Source organism: Carcharodon carcharias, chromosome 30 (assembly GCF_017639515.1).
Source record: "Carcharodon carcharias isolate sCarCar2 chromosome 30, sCarCar2.pri, whole genome shotgun sequence".
In the NCBI taxonomy this organism is placed as follows: Eukaryota; Metazoa; Chordata; class Chondrichthyes; order Lamniformes; family Lamnidae; genus Carcharodon; species Carcharodon carcharias.
In genome coordinates, this window is record NC_054496.1 from 32835121 (window position 1) to 32850613 (window position 15493).

General features: G+C 46.1%; 1 protein-coding gene across 2 annotated transcripts in view; it reads left to right on the plus strand.

Annotated features, from left to right (window-relative positions):
• map2k7 (mitogen-activated protein kinase kinase 7) overlaps window positions 1-15493 on the plus strand; it is a 185515-nt gene that overhangs the window by 81828 nt on the left and 88194 nt on the right. For both annotated transcript variants that reach the window (XM_041177367.1, XM_041177368.1), the window contains one exon: window positions 1027-1206. In XM_041177367.1, coding sequence (XP_041033301.1) covers window positions 1027-1206 — 180 coding nt within the window. The remainder of the gene's footprint in view (window positions 1-1026; window positions 1207-15493) is intronic.

The window sequence follows — 15493 nt, forward strand, 5'->3', positions numbered from 1 at the left end:
ATATGGTGGCTAGAACCCATCGAGGCGAGATAGCCACTGACCGAGCTATGCTGAGTTTACATACACTAAAGAAACGTCTTGGGAAAATCCCCAAATCAACAGGAGCAGAGAGAAAACAACCAGGTTTGGAATCCCAATCCTACCTCTGAGAACCTGTTACCTCACAAATGAGGTACCTGGACCATGGACTTGTCAGGAACTCTAACAATAATTGTTCTGATATCAGTGGCACAGGAGGGATTTGGCCACTCATGCTGCTGTAGAGGACTAATACAGCATTGATATTACAGCCAGATGTGGGTCTGTAACAATGCTGATCTGTTTTATTACTGTTTCCTGTTTATAGTACAATGCTATTGTCAGCTGTGGAACTGGGTAACACTCCATTAATCATTTCAGTAATATTCAGATCCTTTACTTTTGCTGTTGCTTTGGGGGGAAATGTCTAGTTTGTGTTCAACACCTTCCCAAGGATGACACCAGGACACAGATTCAGGAATTGCTGTCACGCCAAGCAGCAGCACAAGTTAACGTCAGGTTTCCATTTGGAAATAAAGAGCAGTCTATCTTCATACAGCGTACTGAGTGCTCAGTTTATGAGCTCGGGTTTTGGCTCGGAAGCAGAAATCAATTTGGTAGAATACAGTCTCAGGATAATGGGTCGATCATTTAAGACTGAGATGAAAGATTTCTTCACTCAGATGGCTGTGAATCTTTGGAATTCCCCATCCAGAGGGCCATGGGTGGTCCATCGTTGAGTACATTTAAGAGTGAGATTGACATATTTTTGATCACTCAGGGAATGAAGCGATTTGGTAAGTGGGTAATAAAGTGGAGTTGAGGCAGATAATCGGGCACGATTGTATTGAATGAGGCCGAATGGTTTACCCCTGTTCCTATTCCTTATGTTAAAGGAAAACACTGGAAGAATAAACAGCAGTGATGCTGAATGCATTGATGTTTCTACTTAGCCGACGTCAATAAGTGAACCCAATTTAGTACTATGCCTGTACTTAATTTAAACAGATTGTCAAAGCTCTCTTCTACCTGAAGGAAAAGCATGGTGTAATTCACAGAGATGTCAAACCCTCAAATATTCTACTGGACGAGCGGGGTCAAATCAAACTGTGTGATTTTGGGATCAGCGGGAGGCTGGTGGACTCGAAAGCGAAGACGAGGAGTGCGGGATGTGCAGCATATATGGCGGTAAGTGCCCTTCAGTGCAGAGGCAAGGGATATCTGTGTACTTCGCATTGCAGAGAGTGGGGATATCTGTATAATTCACAGTGCAGAGAGGGGGGATATCTGTGTAATTCGCATTGCAGAGAGTGGGGATATCTGTGTAATTCAGAATGCAGCGGAGGGGGGATATCTGTGTAATTCACAGTGCAGAGAGGGGGGATATCTGTGTAATTCACAATGCAGTGATGGGGGTATCTGTGTAATTCACAGTGCAGAGAGGGGGGATACCTGTGTAATTCACAATGCAGTGAGGGGGGATATCTGTGTAATTCACAGTGTAGAGAGTGGGGATATCTGTGTGATTTGCATTGCAGAGTGGGGGGATATCTGTGTAATTCACTGTGCATTGAGGGGGGATATCTGTGTAATTCACAATGCAGAGAGGAGGCAAATTTTGTGTAATTCACAGTGCAGAGAGGGGGGATATCTGTGTAATTCGCATTGCAGAGAGTGGGGATATCTGTGTAATTCAGAATGCAGCGGAGGGGGGATATCTGTGTAATTCACAATGCAGCGGAAGGGGGATATCTGTGTAATTCACAGTGCAGAGAGGGGGGATATCTGTGTAATTCACAATGCAGCGGAGGGGGGATATCTGTGTAATTCACAGTGCAGAGAGGGGGGATATCTGTGTAATTCACAGTGCAGAGAGGGGGATATCTGTGTAATTCACAGTGCAGAGAGGGGGGATATCTGTGTAATTCACTGCATTGAGGGGGGTTATCTGTGTCATTCACAATGCAATGAGGGGGATATCTGTGTAATTCACAATGCAGTGAGGGGGGATATCTATCTAATTCACAATGCAGAGAGGGGGGATATCTGTGTAATTCACAGTGCAGAGAGTGGGGATATCTGTGTGTTTCACAGTGCAGTGAGGGGGGATATCTGTGTAATTCGCATTGCAGAGAGTGCGGATATCTGTGTAATTCACAATGCAGCGGAGGGGGATATCTGTGTAATTCACAATGCAGAGAGTGGGGATATCTGTAATTCACAGTGCAGAGAGTGGGGATATATGTGTAATTCACAGTGCAGAGAGTGGGGATATCTGTGTAATTCACAGTGCAGAGAGGGGGGATATCTGTGTAATTCACAATGCAGCGGAGGGGGGATATCTATGTAATTCACAATGCAAAGAGTGGGGATATCTGTGTAATTCACTGTGCATTGAGGGGGATATCTGTGTAATTCACAGTGCAGTGAAGGGGATATCTGTAATTCACAGTGCAGTGAGGGGGATATCTGTGTAATTCACAGTGCAGTGAGGGGGGATATCTGTGTAATTCACAATACAGTGGAGGGGGGATATCTGTGTAATTCACAGTGCAGTGAGGAGGATATCTGTGTAATTCACAATGCTGTGAGGGGGGATATCTGTGTAATTCACAGTGCAGAGAGTGGGGATATCTGTGTGATTCACAGTGCAGTGAGGGGGATATCTGTGTGATTCACAATGCAGTGAGTGGGGATATCTGTGTAATTCACAGTGCAGAGAGTGGGGATATCTGTGTAATTCACAATGCAGTGAGGGGGGATATCTGTGTACTTCACAATGCAGTGAGGGGGGATATCTGTGTAATTCACAGTGTAGAGAGTGGGGATATCTGTGTGATTTGCATTGCAGAGTGGGGGGATATCTGTGTAATTCACTGTGCATTGAGGGGGGATATCTGTGTAATTCACAATGCAGAGAGGAGGCAAATTTTGTGTAATTCACAGTGCAGTGAGGGGGGATATCTATGTAATTCACAGTGCAGAGAGGGGGCATATCTGTGTAATTCACAGTGCAGTGAGGGGGATATCTGTGTAATTCACAATGCAGTGAGGGGGGATATCTGTGTAATTCACAATGCAGTGAGGGGGGATATCTGTGTAATTCACAATGCAGTGAGCGGGGGATATCTGTGTAATTCACAGTGTAGAGAGTGGGGATATCTGTGTGATTTCCAGTGCAGTGAGGGGAATATCTGTGTAATTCACAATGCAGTGGAGGGGGGATATCTGTGTAATTCACAATGCAAAGAGGGGGGATATCTGTGTAATTCACATTGCAGTGAGGGGGGATATCTGTAATTCACAATGCAGTGGAGGAGGGATATCTGTAATTCACAGTGCAGTGAGGGGCATATCTGTGTAATTCACAGTGCAGAGAGGGGGGATATCTGTGTGATTCACAGTGCAGTGAGGGGGATATTTGTGTAATTCACAATGCAGTGAGGGGGGATATCTGTGTGATTCGCATTGCAGAGAGTGGGGATATCTGTGTGATTCACAGTGCAGTGAGGGGGGATATCTGTGTAATTCACAGTGCAGTGAGGGGGGATATCTGTGTAATTCGCATTGCAGTGAGTGGGGATATCTGTGTAATTCACAGTGCAGAGAGGGGGGATTATCTGTGTAATTCACAGTGCAGAGAGGGGGGATATCTGTGTAATGCGCAGTGCAGAGAGGGGGGATATCTGTGTAATTCACAGTGCAGAGAGGGGGGATATCTGTGTAATTCACAGTGTAGAGAGGGGGGATATCTTTGTAATTCACAATGCAGTGAGGAGGGATATCTGTGTAATTCACAATGCAGTGAGGGGGGATATCTATGTAATTCACAGTGCAGTGAGGACGGATATCTATGTAGTTCGCATTGCAGAGAGTGGGGATATCTGTGTAATTCACAATGCAACGGAGGGGGATATCTGTGTAATTCACAATGCAGTGAGGGGGGATATCTGTGTAATTCACAGTGCAGTGAGGGGGGATATCTGTGTAATTCACAGTGCAGGGCTGGGGGATATCTGTGTAATTCACAATGCAGTGAGGGGGGATATCTATGTAATTCACAGTGCAGAGAGAGGGGATATCTGTGTAATTCACAGTGCAGAGAGGGGGATATCTGTGTAATTCACAGTGCAGAGAGGGGGGATATCTGTGCAATTCACAATGCAGCGGAGGGGGGATATCTGTGTAATTCACAATGCAGAGGGGGGGATATCTGTGTAATTCGCATTGCAGAGAGTGGGGATATCTGTGTAATTCACTGTGCAGTGAGGGGGATATCTCTGTAACTCACAATGCAGTGAGGGGGGATATCTGTGTAATTCACAGTGCAGAGAGTGGGGATATCTGTGTGATTCACAGTGCAGTGAGGGGGATATCTGTGTGATTCACAATACAGTGGAGGGGGGATATCTGTTCAATTCACAGTGCAGCGAGGGGGATATCTGTGTAATTCAAAATGCAGTGAGGGGGGATATCTGTGTAATTCACAGTGCAGAGTGTGGGGATATCTGTGTGATTCACAATGCAGTGAGGGGGGATATCTGTATAATTCACAGTGCAGTGAGCGGGGGATATCTGTGTAATTCACAGTGTAGAGAGTGGGGATATCTGTGTGATTTCCAGTGCAGTGAGGGGAATATCTGTGTAATTCACAATGCAGTGGAGGGGGGATATCTGTGTAATTCACAGTGCAGGGAGGGGGGATATCTGTGTAATTCACATTGCAGTGAGGGGGGATATCTGTAATTCACGATGCAGTGGAGGAGGAATATCTGTAGTTCACAGTGCTGTGAGGGGGATATCTGTGTAATTCACAGTGCAGAGAGGGGGGATATCTGTGTGATTCACAGTGCAGTGAGGGGGATATTTGTGTAATTCACAATGCAGTGAGGGGGGATATCTGTGTGATTCGCATTGCAGAGAGTGGGGATATCTGTGTGATTCACAGTGCAGTGAGGGGGGATATCTGTGTAATTCACAGTGCAGTGAGGGGGGATATCTGTGTAATTCGCATTGCAGTGAGTGGGGATATCTGTGTAATTCACAGTGCAGAGAGCGGGGATTATCTGTGTAATTCACAGTGCAGAGAGGGGGGATATCTGTGTAATGCGCAGTGCAGAGAGGGGGGATATCTGTGTAATTCACAGTGCAGAGAGGGGGGATATCTGTGTAATTCACAATGCAGTGAGGGGGGATATCTATGTAATTCACAGTGCAGTGAGGGTGGATATCTATGTAGTTCGCATTGTAGAGAGTGGGGATATCTGTGTAATTCACAATGCAACGGAGGGGGATATCTGTGTAATTCACAATGCAGTGAGGGGGGATATCTGTGTAATTCACAGTGCAGTGAGGGGGGATATCTGTGTAATTCACAGTGCAGTGCGGGGGGATATCTGTGTAATTCACAATGCAGTGAGGGGGGATATCTATGTAATTCACAGTGCAGAGAGAGGGGATATCTGTGTAATTCACAGTGCAGAGAGGGGGATATCTGTGTAATTCACAGTGCAGAGAGGGGGGATATCTGTGCAATTCACAATGCAGCGGAGGGGGGATATCTATGTAATTCACAATGCAGAGGGGGGGATATCTGTGTAATTCGCATTGCAGAGAGTGGGGATATCTGTGTAATTCACTGTGCAGTGAGGGAGATATCTCTGTAACTCACAATGCAGTGAGGGGGGATATCTGTGTAATTCACAGTGCAGAGAGTGGGGATATCTGTGTGATTCACAATACAGTGGAGGGGGGATATCTGTTCAATTCACAGTGCAGCGAGGGGGATATCTGTGTAATTCAAAATGCAGTGAGGGGGGATATCTGTGTAATTCACAGTGCAGAGAGTGGGGATATCTGTGTGATTCACAATGCAGTGAGGGGGGATATCTGTATAATTCACAGTGCAGAGAGTGGGAATATCTGTGTGATTCACAGTGCAGTGAGGGGGATATCTGTGTAATTCACAATGCAGTGAGGGGGGATATCTGTGTAATTCACAGTGCAGAGAGGTGGATATCTGTGTAATTCACAGTGCAGAGAGGGGGGATATCTGTTTAATTCACTGTGCAGAGAGTGGGGATATCTATGTAATTCACAGTGCAGAGAGTGGGGATATCTGTGTAATTCACAGTGCAGGGAGGGGGGATATCTGTGTAATTCACAATGCAGCGGAGGGGGGGATATCTGTGTAATTCACAGTGCAGTGAGGGAGGATATCTATGTAATTCACTGTGCAGTGAGGGGGGATATCTGTGTAATTCACAGAGCAGTGAGTGGGGATATCTGTGTAATTCACAGTGTAGTGAGTGGGGATATCTGTGTAATTCGCATTGCAGGGAGTGGGGATATCTGTGTAATTCACAGTGCAGTAAGGGGGATATCTGTGTAATTCACAATGCAGTGAGGGGTGATATCTGTGTAATTCACAGTGCAGTGAGTGGGGATATCTGTGTACTTCACAGTGCAGTGAGGGGGATATCTGTGTAATTCACAATGCAGTGAGGGGGGATATCTGTGTAATTCACAGTGCAGAGAGTGGGGATATCTGTGTAATTCACAGTGCAGTGAGGGGGATATCTCTGTAATTCACAATGCAGTGAGGGTGGATATCTGTGTAATTCTCAGTGTATAGAGTGGGGATATCTGTGTGATTCACAGTGCAGTGAGGGGGGATGTCTGTGTAATTCGCATTGCAGAGAGTGGGGATATCAGTGTAATTCACAATGCAGCGGACGGGGATATCTGTGTAATTCACAATGCAGCGGAGGGGTGATATCTGTGTCATTCACAATGCAGAGAGTGCGGATATCTGTATAATTCACAGTGCAGTGAGCGGGGGATATCTGTGTAATTCACAGTGTAGAGAGTGGGGATATCTGTGTGATTTCCAGTGCAATGAGGGGAATATCTGTGTAATTCACAATGCAGTGGAGGGGGGATATCTGTGTAATTCACAGTGCAAAGAGGGGGGATATCTGTGTAATTCACAATGCAGTGAGGGGGGATATCTGTGTAATTCACAATGCAGTGAGGGGGGATATCTATGTAATTCACAGTGCAGTGAGGACGGATATCTATGTAGTTCGCATTGCAGAGAGTGGGGATATCTGTGTAATTCACAATGCAACGGAGGGGGATATCTGTGTAATTCACAATGCAGTGAGGGGGGATATCTGTGTAATTCACAGTGCAGTGAGGGGGGATATCTGTGTAATTCACAGTGCAGGGCGGGGGGATATCTGTGTAATTCACAATGCAGTGAGGGGGGATATCTATGTAATTCACAGTTCAGAGAGAGGGGATATCTGTGTAATTCACAGTGCAGAGAAGGGGATATCTGTGTAATTCACAGTGCAGAGAGGGGGGATATCTGTGCAATTCACAATGCAGCGGAGGGGGGATATCTGTGTAATTCACAATGCAGAGGGGGGGATATCTGTGTAATTCGCATTGCAGAGAGTGGGGATATCTGTGTAATTCACTGTGCAGTGAGGGGGATATCTCTGTAACTCACAATGCAGTGAGGGGGGATATCTGTGTAATTCACAGTGCAGAGAGTGGGGATATCTGTGTGATTCACAGTGCAGCGAGGGGGATATCTGTGTAATTCAAAATGCAGTGAGGGGGGATATCTGTGTAATTCACAGTGCAGAGAGTGGGGATATCTGTGTGATTCACAATGCAGTGAGGGGGGATATCTGTATAATTCACAGTGCAGTGAGCGGGGGATATCTGTGTAATTCACAGTGTAGAGAGTGGGGATATCTGTGTGATTTCCAGTGCAGTGAGGGGAATATCTGTGTAATTCACAATGCAGTGGAGGGGGGATATCTGTGTAATTCACAGTGCAAAGAGGGGGGATATCTGTGTAATTCACATTGCAGTGAGGGGGGATATCTGTAATTCACAATGCAGTGGAGGAGGGATATCTGTAATTCACAGTGCAGTGAGGGGGATATCTGTGTAATTCACAGTGCAGAGAGGGGGGATATCTGTGTGATTCACAGTGCAGTGAGGGGGATATTTGTGTAATTCACAATGCAGTGAGGGGGGATATCTGTGTGATTCGCATTGCAGAGAGTGGGGATATCTGTGTGATTCACAGTGCAGTGAGGGGGGATATCTGTGTAATTCACAGTGCAGTGAGGGGGGATATCTGTGTAATTCGCATTGCAGTGAGTGGGGATATCTGTGTAATTCACAGTGCAGAGAGCGGGGATTATCTGTGTAATTCACAGTGCAGAGAGGGGGGATATCTGTGTAATGCGCAGTGCAGAGAGGGGGGATATCTGTGTAATTCACAGTGCAGAGAGGGGGGATATCTGTGTAATTCACAATGCAGTGAGGGGGGATATCTATGTAATTCACAGTGCAGTGAGGGTGGATATCTATGTAGTTCGCATTGTAGAGAGTGGGGTTATCTGTGTAATTCACAATGCAACGGAGGGGGATATCTGTGTAATTCACAATGCAGTGAGGGGTGATATCTGTGTAATTCACTGTGCAGTGAGGGGGGATATCTGTGTAATTCACAGTGCAGTGCGGGGGGATATCTGTGTAATTCACAATGCAGTGAGGGGGGATATCTATGTAATTCACAGTGCAGAGAGAGGGGATATCTGTGTAATTCACAGTGCAGAGAGGGGGATATCTGTGTAATTCACAGTGCAGAGAGGGGGGATATCTGTGCAATTCACAATGCAGCGGAGGGGGGATATCTATGTAATTCACAATGCAGAGGAGGGGATATCTGTGTAATTCGCATTGCAGAGAGTGGTTATATCTGTGTAATTCACTGTGCAGTGAGGGGGATATCTCTGTAACTCACAATGCAGTGAGGGGGGATATCTGTGTAATTCACAGTGCAGAGAGTGGGGATATCTGTGTGATTCACAATACAGTGGAGGGGGGATATCTGTTCAATTCACAGTGCAGCGAGGGGGATATCTGTGTAATTCAAAATGCAGTGAGGGGGGATATCTGTGTAATTCACAGTGCAGAGAGTGGGGATATCTGTGTGATTCACAATGCAGTGAGGGGGGATATCTGTATAATTCACAGTGCAGAGAGTGGGAATATCTGTGTGATTCACAGTGCAGTGAGGGGGATATCTGTGTAATTCACAATGCAGTGAGGGGGGATATCTGTGTAATTCACTGTGCAGAGAGGGGGGATATCTATGTAATTCACAGTGCAGAGAGTGGGGATATCTGTGTAATTCACAGTGCAGGGAGGGGGGATATCTGTGTAATTCACAATGCAGCGGAGGGGGGGATATCTGTGTAATTCACAGTGCAGTGAAGGAGGATATCTATGTAATTCACTGTGCAGTGAGGGGGGATATCTGTGTAATTCACAGAGCAGTGAGTGGGGATATCTGTGTAATTCACAGTGTAGTGAGTGGGGATATCTGTGTAATTCGCATTGCAGGGAGTGGGGATATCTGTGTAATTCACAGTGCAGTAAGGGGGATATCTGTGTAATTCACAATGCAGTGAGGGGGGATATCTGTGTAATTCACAGTGCAGTGAGTGGGGATATCTGTGTAATTCACAGTGCAGTGAGGGGGATATCTGTGTAATTCACAATGCAGTGAGGGGGGATATCTGTGTAATTCACAGTGCAGAGAGTGGGGATATCTGTGTAATTCACAGTGCAGTGAGGGGGATATCTCTGTAATTCACAATGCAGTGAGGGTGGATATCTGTGTAATTCTCAGTGTATAGAGTGGGGATATCTGTGTGATTCACAGTGCAGTGAGGGGGATATCTGTGTAATTCGCATTGCAGAGAGTGGGGATATCAGTGTAATTCACAATGCAGCGGAGGGGGGATATCTATGTCATTCACAATGCAGAGAGTGGGGATATCTGTATAATTCACAGTGCAGTGAGCGGGGGATATCTGTGTAATTCACAGTGTAGAGAGTGGGGATATCTGTGTGTTTCACAGTGCAGTGAGGGGGGATATCTGTGTAATTCGCATTGCAGAGAGTGCGGATATCTGTGTAATTCACAATGCAGCGGAGGGGGATATCTGTGTAATTCACAATGCAGAGAGTGGGGATATCTGTGTAATTCACAGTGCAGAGAGTGGGGATATATGTGTAATTCACAGTGCAGAGAGTGGGGATATCTGTGTAATTCACAGTGCAGAGAGGGGGGATATCTGTGTAATTCACAATGCAGTGAGGGGGGATATCTGTGTAATTCACAGTGCAGAGAGTGGGGATATCTGTGTAATTCACAGTGCAGTGAGGGGGATATCTCTGTAATTCACAATGCAGTGAGGGTGGATATCTGTGTAATTCTCAGTGTATAGAGTGGGGATATCTGTGTGATTCACAGTGCAGTGAGGGGGGATGTCTGTGTAATTCGCATTGCAGAGAGTGGGGATATCAGTGTAATTCACAATGCAGCGGACGGGGATATCTGTGTAATTCACAATGCAGCGGAGGGGTGATATCTGTATAATTCACAGTGCAGAGAGTGGGAATATCTGTGTGATTCACAGTGCAGTGAGGGGGATATCTGTGTAATTCACAATGCAGTGAGGGGGGATATCTGTGTAATTCACAGTGCAGTGAGGGGGGATATCTGTAATTCACAATGCAGTGGAGGAGGGATATCTGTAATTCACAGTGCAGTGAGGGGCATATCTGTGTAATTCACAGTGCAGAGAGGGGGGATATCTGTGTGATTCACAGTGCAGTGAGGGGGATATTTGTGTAATTCACAATGCAGTGAGGGGGGATATCTGTGTGATTCGCATTGCAGAGAGTGGGGATATCTGTGTGATTCACAGTGCAGTGAGGGGGGATATCTGTGTAATTCACAGTGCAGTGAGGGGGGATATCTGTGTAATTCGCATTGCAGTGAGTGGGGATATCTGTGTAATTCACAGTGCAGAGAGGGGGGATTATCTGTGTAATTCACAGTGCAGAGAGGGGGGATATCTGTGTAATGCGCAGTGCAGAGAGGGGGGATATCTGTGTAATTCACAGTGCAGAGAGGGGGGATATCTGTGTAATTCACAGTGTAGAGAGGGGGGATATCTTTGTAATTCACAATGCAGTGAGGAGGGATATCTGTGTAATTCACAATGCAGTGAGGGGGGATATCTATGTAATTCACAGTGCAGTGAGGACGGATATCTATGTAGTTCGCATTGCAGAGAGTGGGGATATCTGTGTAATTCACAATGCAACGGAGGGGGATATCTGTGTAATTCACAATGCAGTGAGGGGGGATATCTGTGTAATTCACAGTGCAGTGAGGGGGGATATCTGTGTAATTCACAGTGCAGGGCTGGGGGATATCTGTGTAATTCACAATGCAGTGAGGGGGGATATCTATGTAATTCACAGTGCAGAGAGAGGGGATATCTGTGTAATTCACAGTGCAGAGAGGGGGATATCTGTGTAATTCACAGTGCAGAGAGGGGGGATATCTGTGCAATTCACAATGCAGCGGAGGGGGGATATCTGTGTAATTCACAATGCAGAGGGGGGGATATCTGTGTAATTCGCATTGCAGAGAGTGGGGATATCTGTGTAATTCACTGTGCAGTGAGGGGGATATCTCTGTAACTCACAGTGCAGTGAGGGGGATATCTGTGTAATTCACAATGCAGAGAGTGGGGATATCTGTGTGATTCACAGTGCAGTGTGGGGGATATCTGTGTGATTCACAATACAGTGGAGGGGGGATATCTGTTCAATTCACAGTGCAGCGAGGGGGATATCTGTGTAATTCAAAATGCAGTGAGGGGGGATATCTGTGTAATTCACAGTGCAGAGTGTGGGGATATCTGTGTGATTCACAATGCAGTGAGGGGGGATATCTGTATAATTCACAGTGCAGTGAGCGGGGGATATCTGTGTAATTCACAGTGTAGAGAGTGGGGATATCTGTGTGATTTCCAGTGCAGTGAGGGGAATATCTGTGTAATTCACAATGCAGTGGAGGGGGGATATCTGTGTAATTCACAGTGCAGGGAGGGGGGATATCTGTGTAATTCACATTGCAGTGAGGGGGGATATCTGTAATTCACGATGCAGTGGAGGAGGAATATCTGTAGTTCACAGTGCTGTGAGGGGGATATCTGTGTAATTCACAGTGCAGAGAGGGGGGATATCTGTGTGATTCACAGTGCAGTGAGGGGGATATTTGTGTAATTCACAATGCAGTGAGGGGGGATATCTGTGTGATTCGCATTGCAGAGAGTGGGGATATCTGTGTGATTCACAGTGCAGTGAGGGGGGATATCTGTGTAATTCACAGTGCAGTGAGGGGGGATATCTGTGTAATTCGCATTGCAGTGAGTGGGGATATCTGTGTAATTCACAGTGCAGAGAGCGGGGATTATCTGTGTAATTCACAGTGCAGAGAGGGGGGATATCTGTGTAATGCGCAGTGCAGAGAGGGGGGATATCTGTGTAATTCACAGTGCAGAGAGGGGGGATATCTGTGTAATTCACAATGCAGTGAGGGGGGATATCTATGTAATTCACAGTGCAGTGAGGGTGGATATCTATGTAGTTCGCATTGTAGAGAGTGGGGATATCTGTGTAATTCACAATGCAACGGAGGGGGATATCTGTGTAATTCACAATGCAGTGAGGGGGGATATCTGTGTAATTCACAGTGCAGTGAGGGGGGATATCTGTGTAATTCACAGTGCAGTGCGGGGGGATATCTGTGTAATTCACAATGCAGTGAGGGGGGATATCTATGTAATTCACAGTGCAGAGAGAGGGGATATCTGTGTAATTCACAGTGCAGAGAGGGGGATATCTGTGTAATTCACAGTGCAGAGAGGGGGGATATCTGTGCAATTCACAATGCAGCGGAGGGGGGATATCTATGTAATTCACAATGCAGAGGGGGGGATATCTGTGTAATTCGCATTGCAGAGAGTGGGGATATCTGTGTAATTCACTGTGCAGTGAGGGAGATATCTCTGTAACTCACAATGCAGTGAGGGGGGATATCTGTGTAATTCACAGTGCAGAGAGTGGGGATATCTGTGTGATTCACAATACAGTGGAGGGGGGATATCTGTTCAATTCACAGTGCAGCGAGGGGGATATCTGTGTAATTCAAAATGCAGTGAGGGGGGATATCTGTGTAATTCACAGTGCAGAGAGTGGGGATATCTGTGTGATTCACAATGCAGTGAGGGGGGATATCTGTATAATTCACAGTGCAGAGAGTGGGAATATCTGTGATTCACAGTGCAGTGAGGGGGATATCTGTGTAATTCACAATGCAGTGAGGGGGGATATCTGTGTAATTCACAGTGCAGAGAGGTGGATATCTGTGTAATTCACAGTGCAGAGAGGGGGGATATCTGTTTAATTCACTGTGCAGAGAGTGGGGATATCTATGTAATTCACAGTGCAGAGAGTGGGGATATCTGTGTAATTCACAGTGCAGGGAGGGGGGATATCTGTGTAATTCACAATGCAGCGGAGGGGGGGATATCTGTGTAATTCACAGTGCAGTGAAGGAGGATATCTATGTAATTCACTGTGCAGTGAGGGGGGATATCTGTGTAATTCACAGAGCAGTGAGTGGGGATATCTGTGTAATTCACAGTGTAGTGAGTGGGGATATCTGTGTAATTCGCATTGCAGGGAGTGGGGATATCTGTGTAATTCACAGTGCAGTAAGGGGGATATCTGTGTAATTCACAATGCAGTGAGGGGTGATATCTGTGTAATTCACAGTGCAGTGAGTGGGGATATCTGTGTACTTCACAGTGCAGTGAGGGGGATATCTGTGTAATTCACAATGCAGTGAGGGGGGATATCTGTGTAATTCACAGTGCAGAGAGTGGGGATATCTGTGTAATTCACAGTGCAGTGAGGGGGATATCTCTGTAATTCACAATGCAGTGAGGGTGGATATCTGTGTAATTCTCAGTGTATAGAGTGGGGATATCTGTGTGATTCACAGTGCAGTGAGGGGGATATCTGTGTAATTCGCATTGCAGAGAGTGGGGATATCAGTGTAATTCACAATGCAGCGGAGGGGGGATATCTATGTCATTCACAATGCAGAGAGTGGGGATATCTGTATAATTCACAGTGCAGTGAGCGGGGGATATCTGTGTAATTCACAGTGTACAGAGTGGGGATATCTGTGTGTTTCACAGTGCAGTGAGGGGGGATATCTGTGTAATTCGCATTGCAGAGAGTGCGGATATCTGTGTAATTCACAATGCAGCGGAGGGGGATATCTGTGTAATTCACAATGCAGAGAGTGGGGATATCTGTGTAATTCACAGTGCAGAGAGTGGGGATATATGTGTAATTCACAGTGCAGAGAGTGGGGATATCTGTGTAATTCACAGTGCAGAGAGGGGGGATATCTGTGTAATTCACAATGCAGTGAGGGGGGATATCTGTGTAATTCACAGTGCAGAGAGTGGGGATATCTGTGTAATTCACAGTGCAGTGAGGGGGATATCTCTGTAATTCACAATGCAGTGAGGGTGGATATCTGTGTAATTCTCAGTGTATAGAGTGGGGATATCTGTGTGATTCACAGTGCAGTGAGGGGGGATGTCTGTGCAATTCGCATTGCAGAGAGTGGGGATATCAGTGTAATTCACAATGCAGCGGACGGGGATATCTGTGTAATTCACAATGCAGCGGAGGGGTGATATCTGTGTCATTCACAATGCAGAGAGTGCGGATATCTGTATAATTCACAGTGCAGTGAGCGGGGGATATCTGTGTAATTCACAGTGTAGAGAGTGGGGATATCTGTGTGATTTCCAGTGCAGTGAGGGGAATATCTGTGTAATTCACAATGCAGTGGAGGGGGGATATCTGTGTAATTCACAGTGCAAAGAGGGGGGATATCTGTGTAATTCACAATGCAGTGAGGGGGGATATCTGTGTAATTCACAATGCAGTGAGGGGGGATATCTATGTAATTCACAGTGCAGTGAGGACGGATATCTATGTAGTTCGCATTGCAGAGAGTGGGGATATCTGTGTAATTCACAATGCAACGGAGGGGGATATCTGTGTAATTCACAATGCAGTGAGGGGGGATATCTGTGTAATTCACAGTGCAGTGAGGGGGGATATCTGTGTAATTCACAGTGCAGGGCGGGGGGATATCTGTGTAATTCACAATGCAGTGAGGGTGGATATCTATGTAATTCACAGTTCAGAGAGAGGGGATATCTGTGTAATTCACAGTGCAGAGAAGGGGATATCTGTGTAATTCACAGTGCAGAGAGGGGGGATATCTGTGCAATTCACAATGCAGCGGAGGGGGGATATCTGTGTAATTCACAATGCAGAGGGGGGGATATCTGTGTAATTCGCATTGCAGAGAGTGGGGATATCTGTGTAATTCACTGTGCAGTGAGGGGGATATCTCTGTAACTCACAATGCAGTGAGGGGGGATATCTGTGTAATTCACAGTGCAGAGAGTGGGGATATCTGTGTGATTCA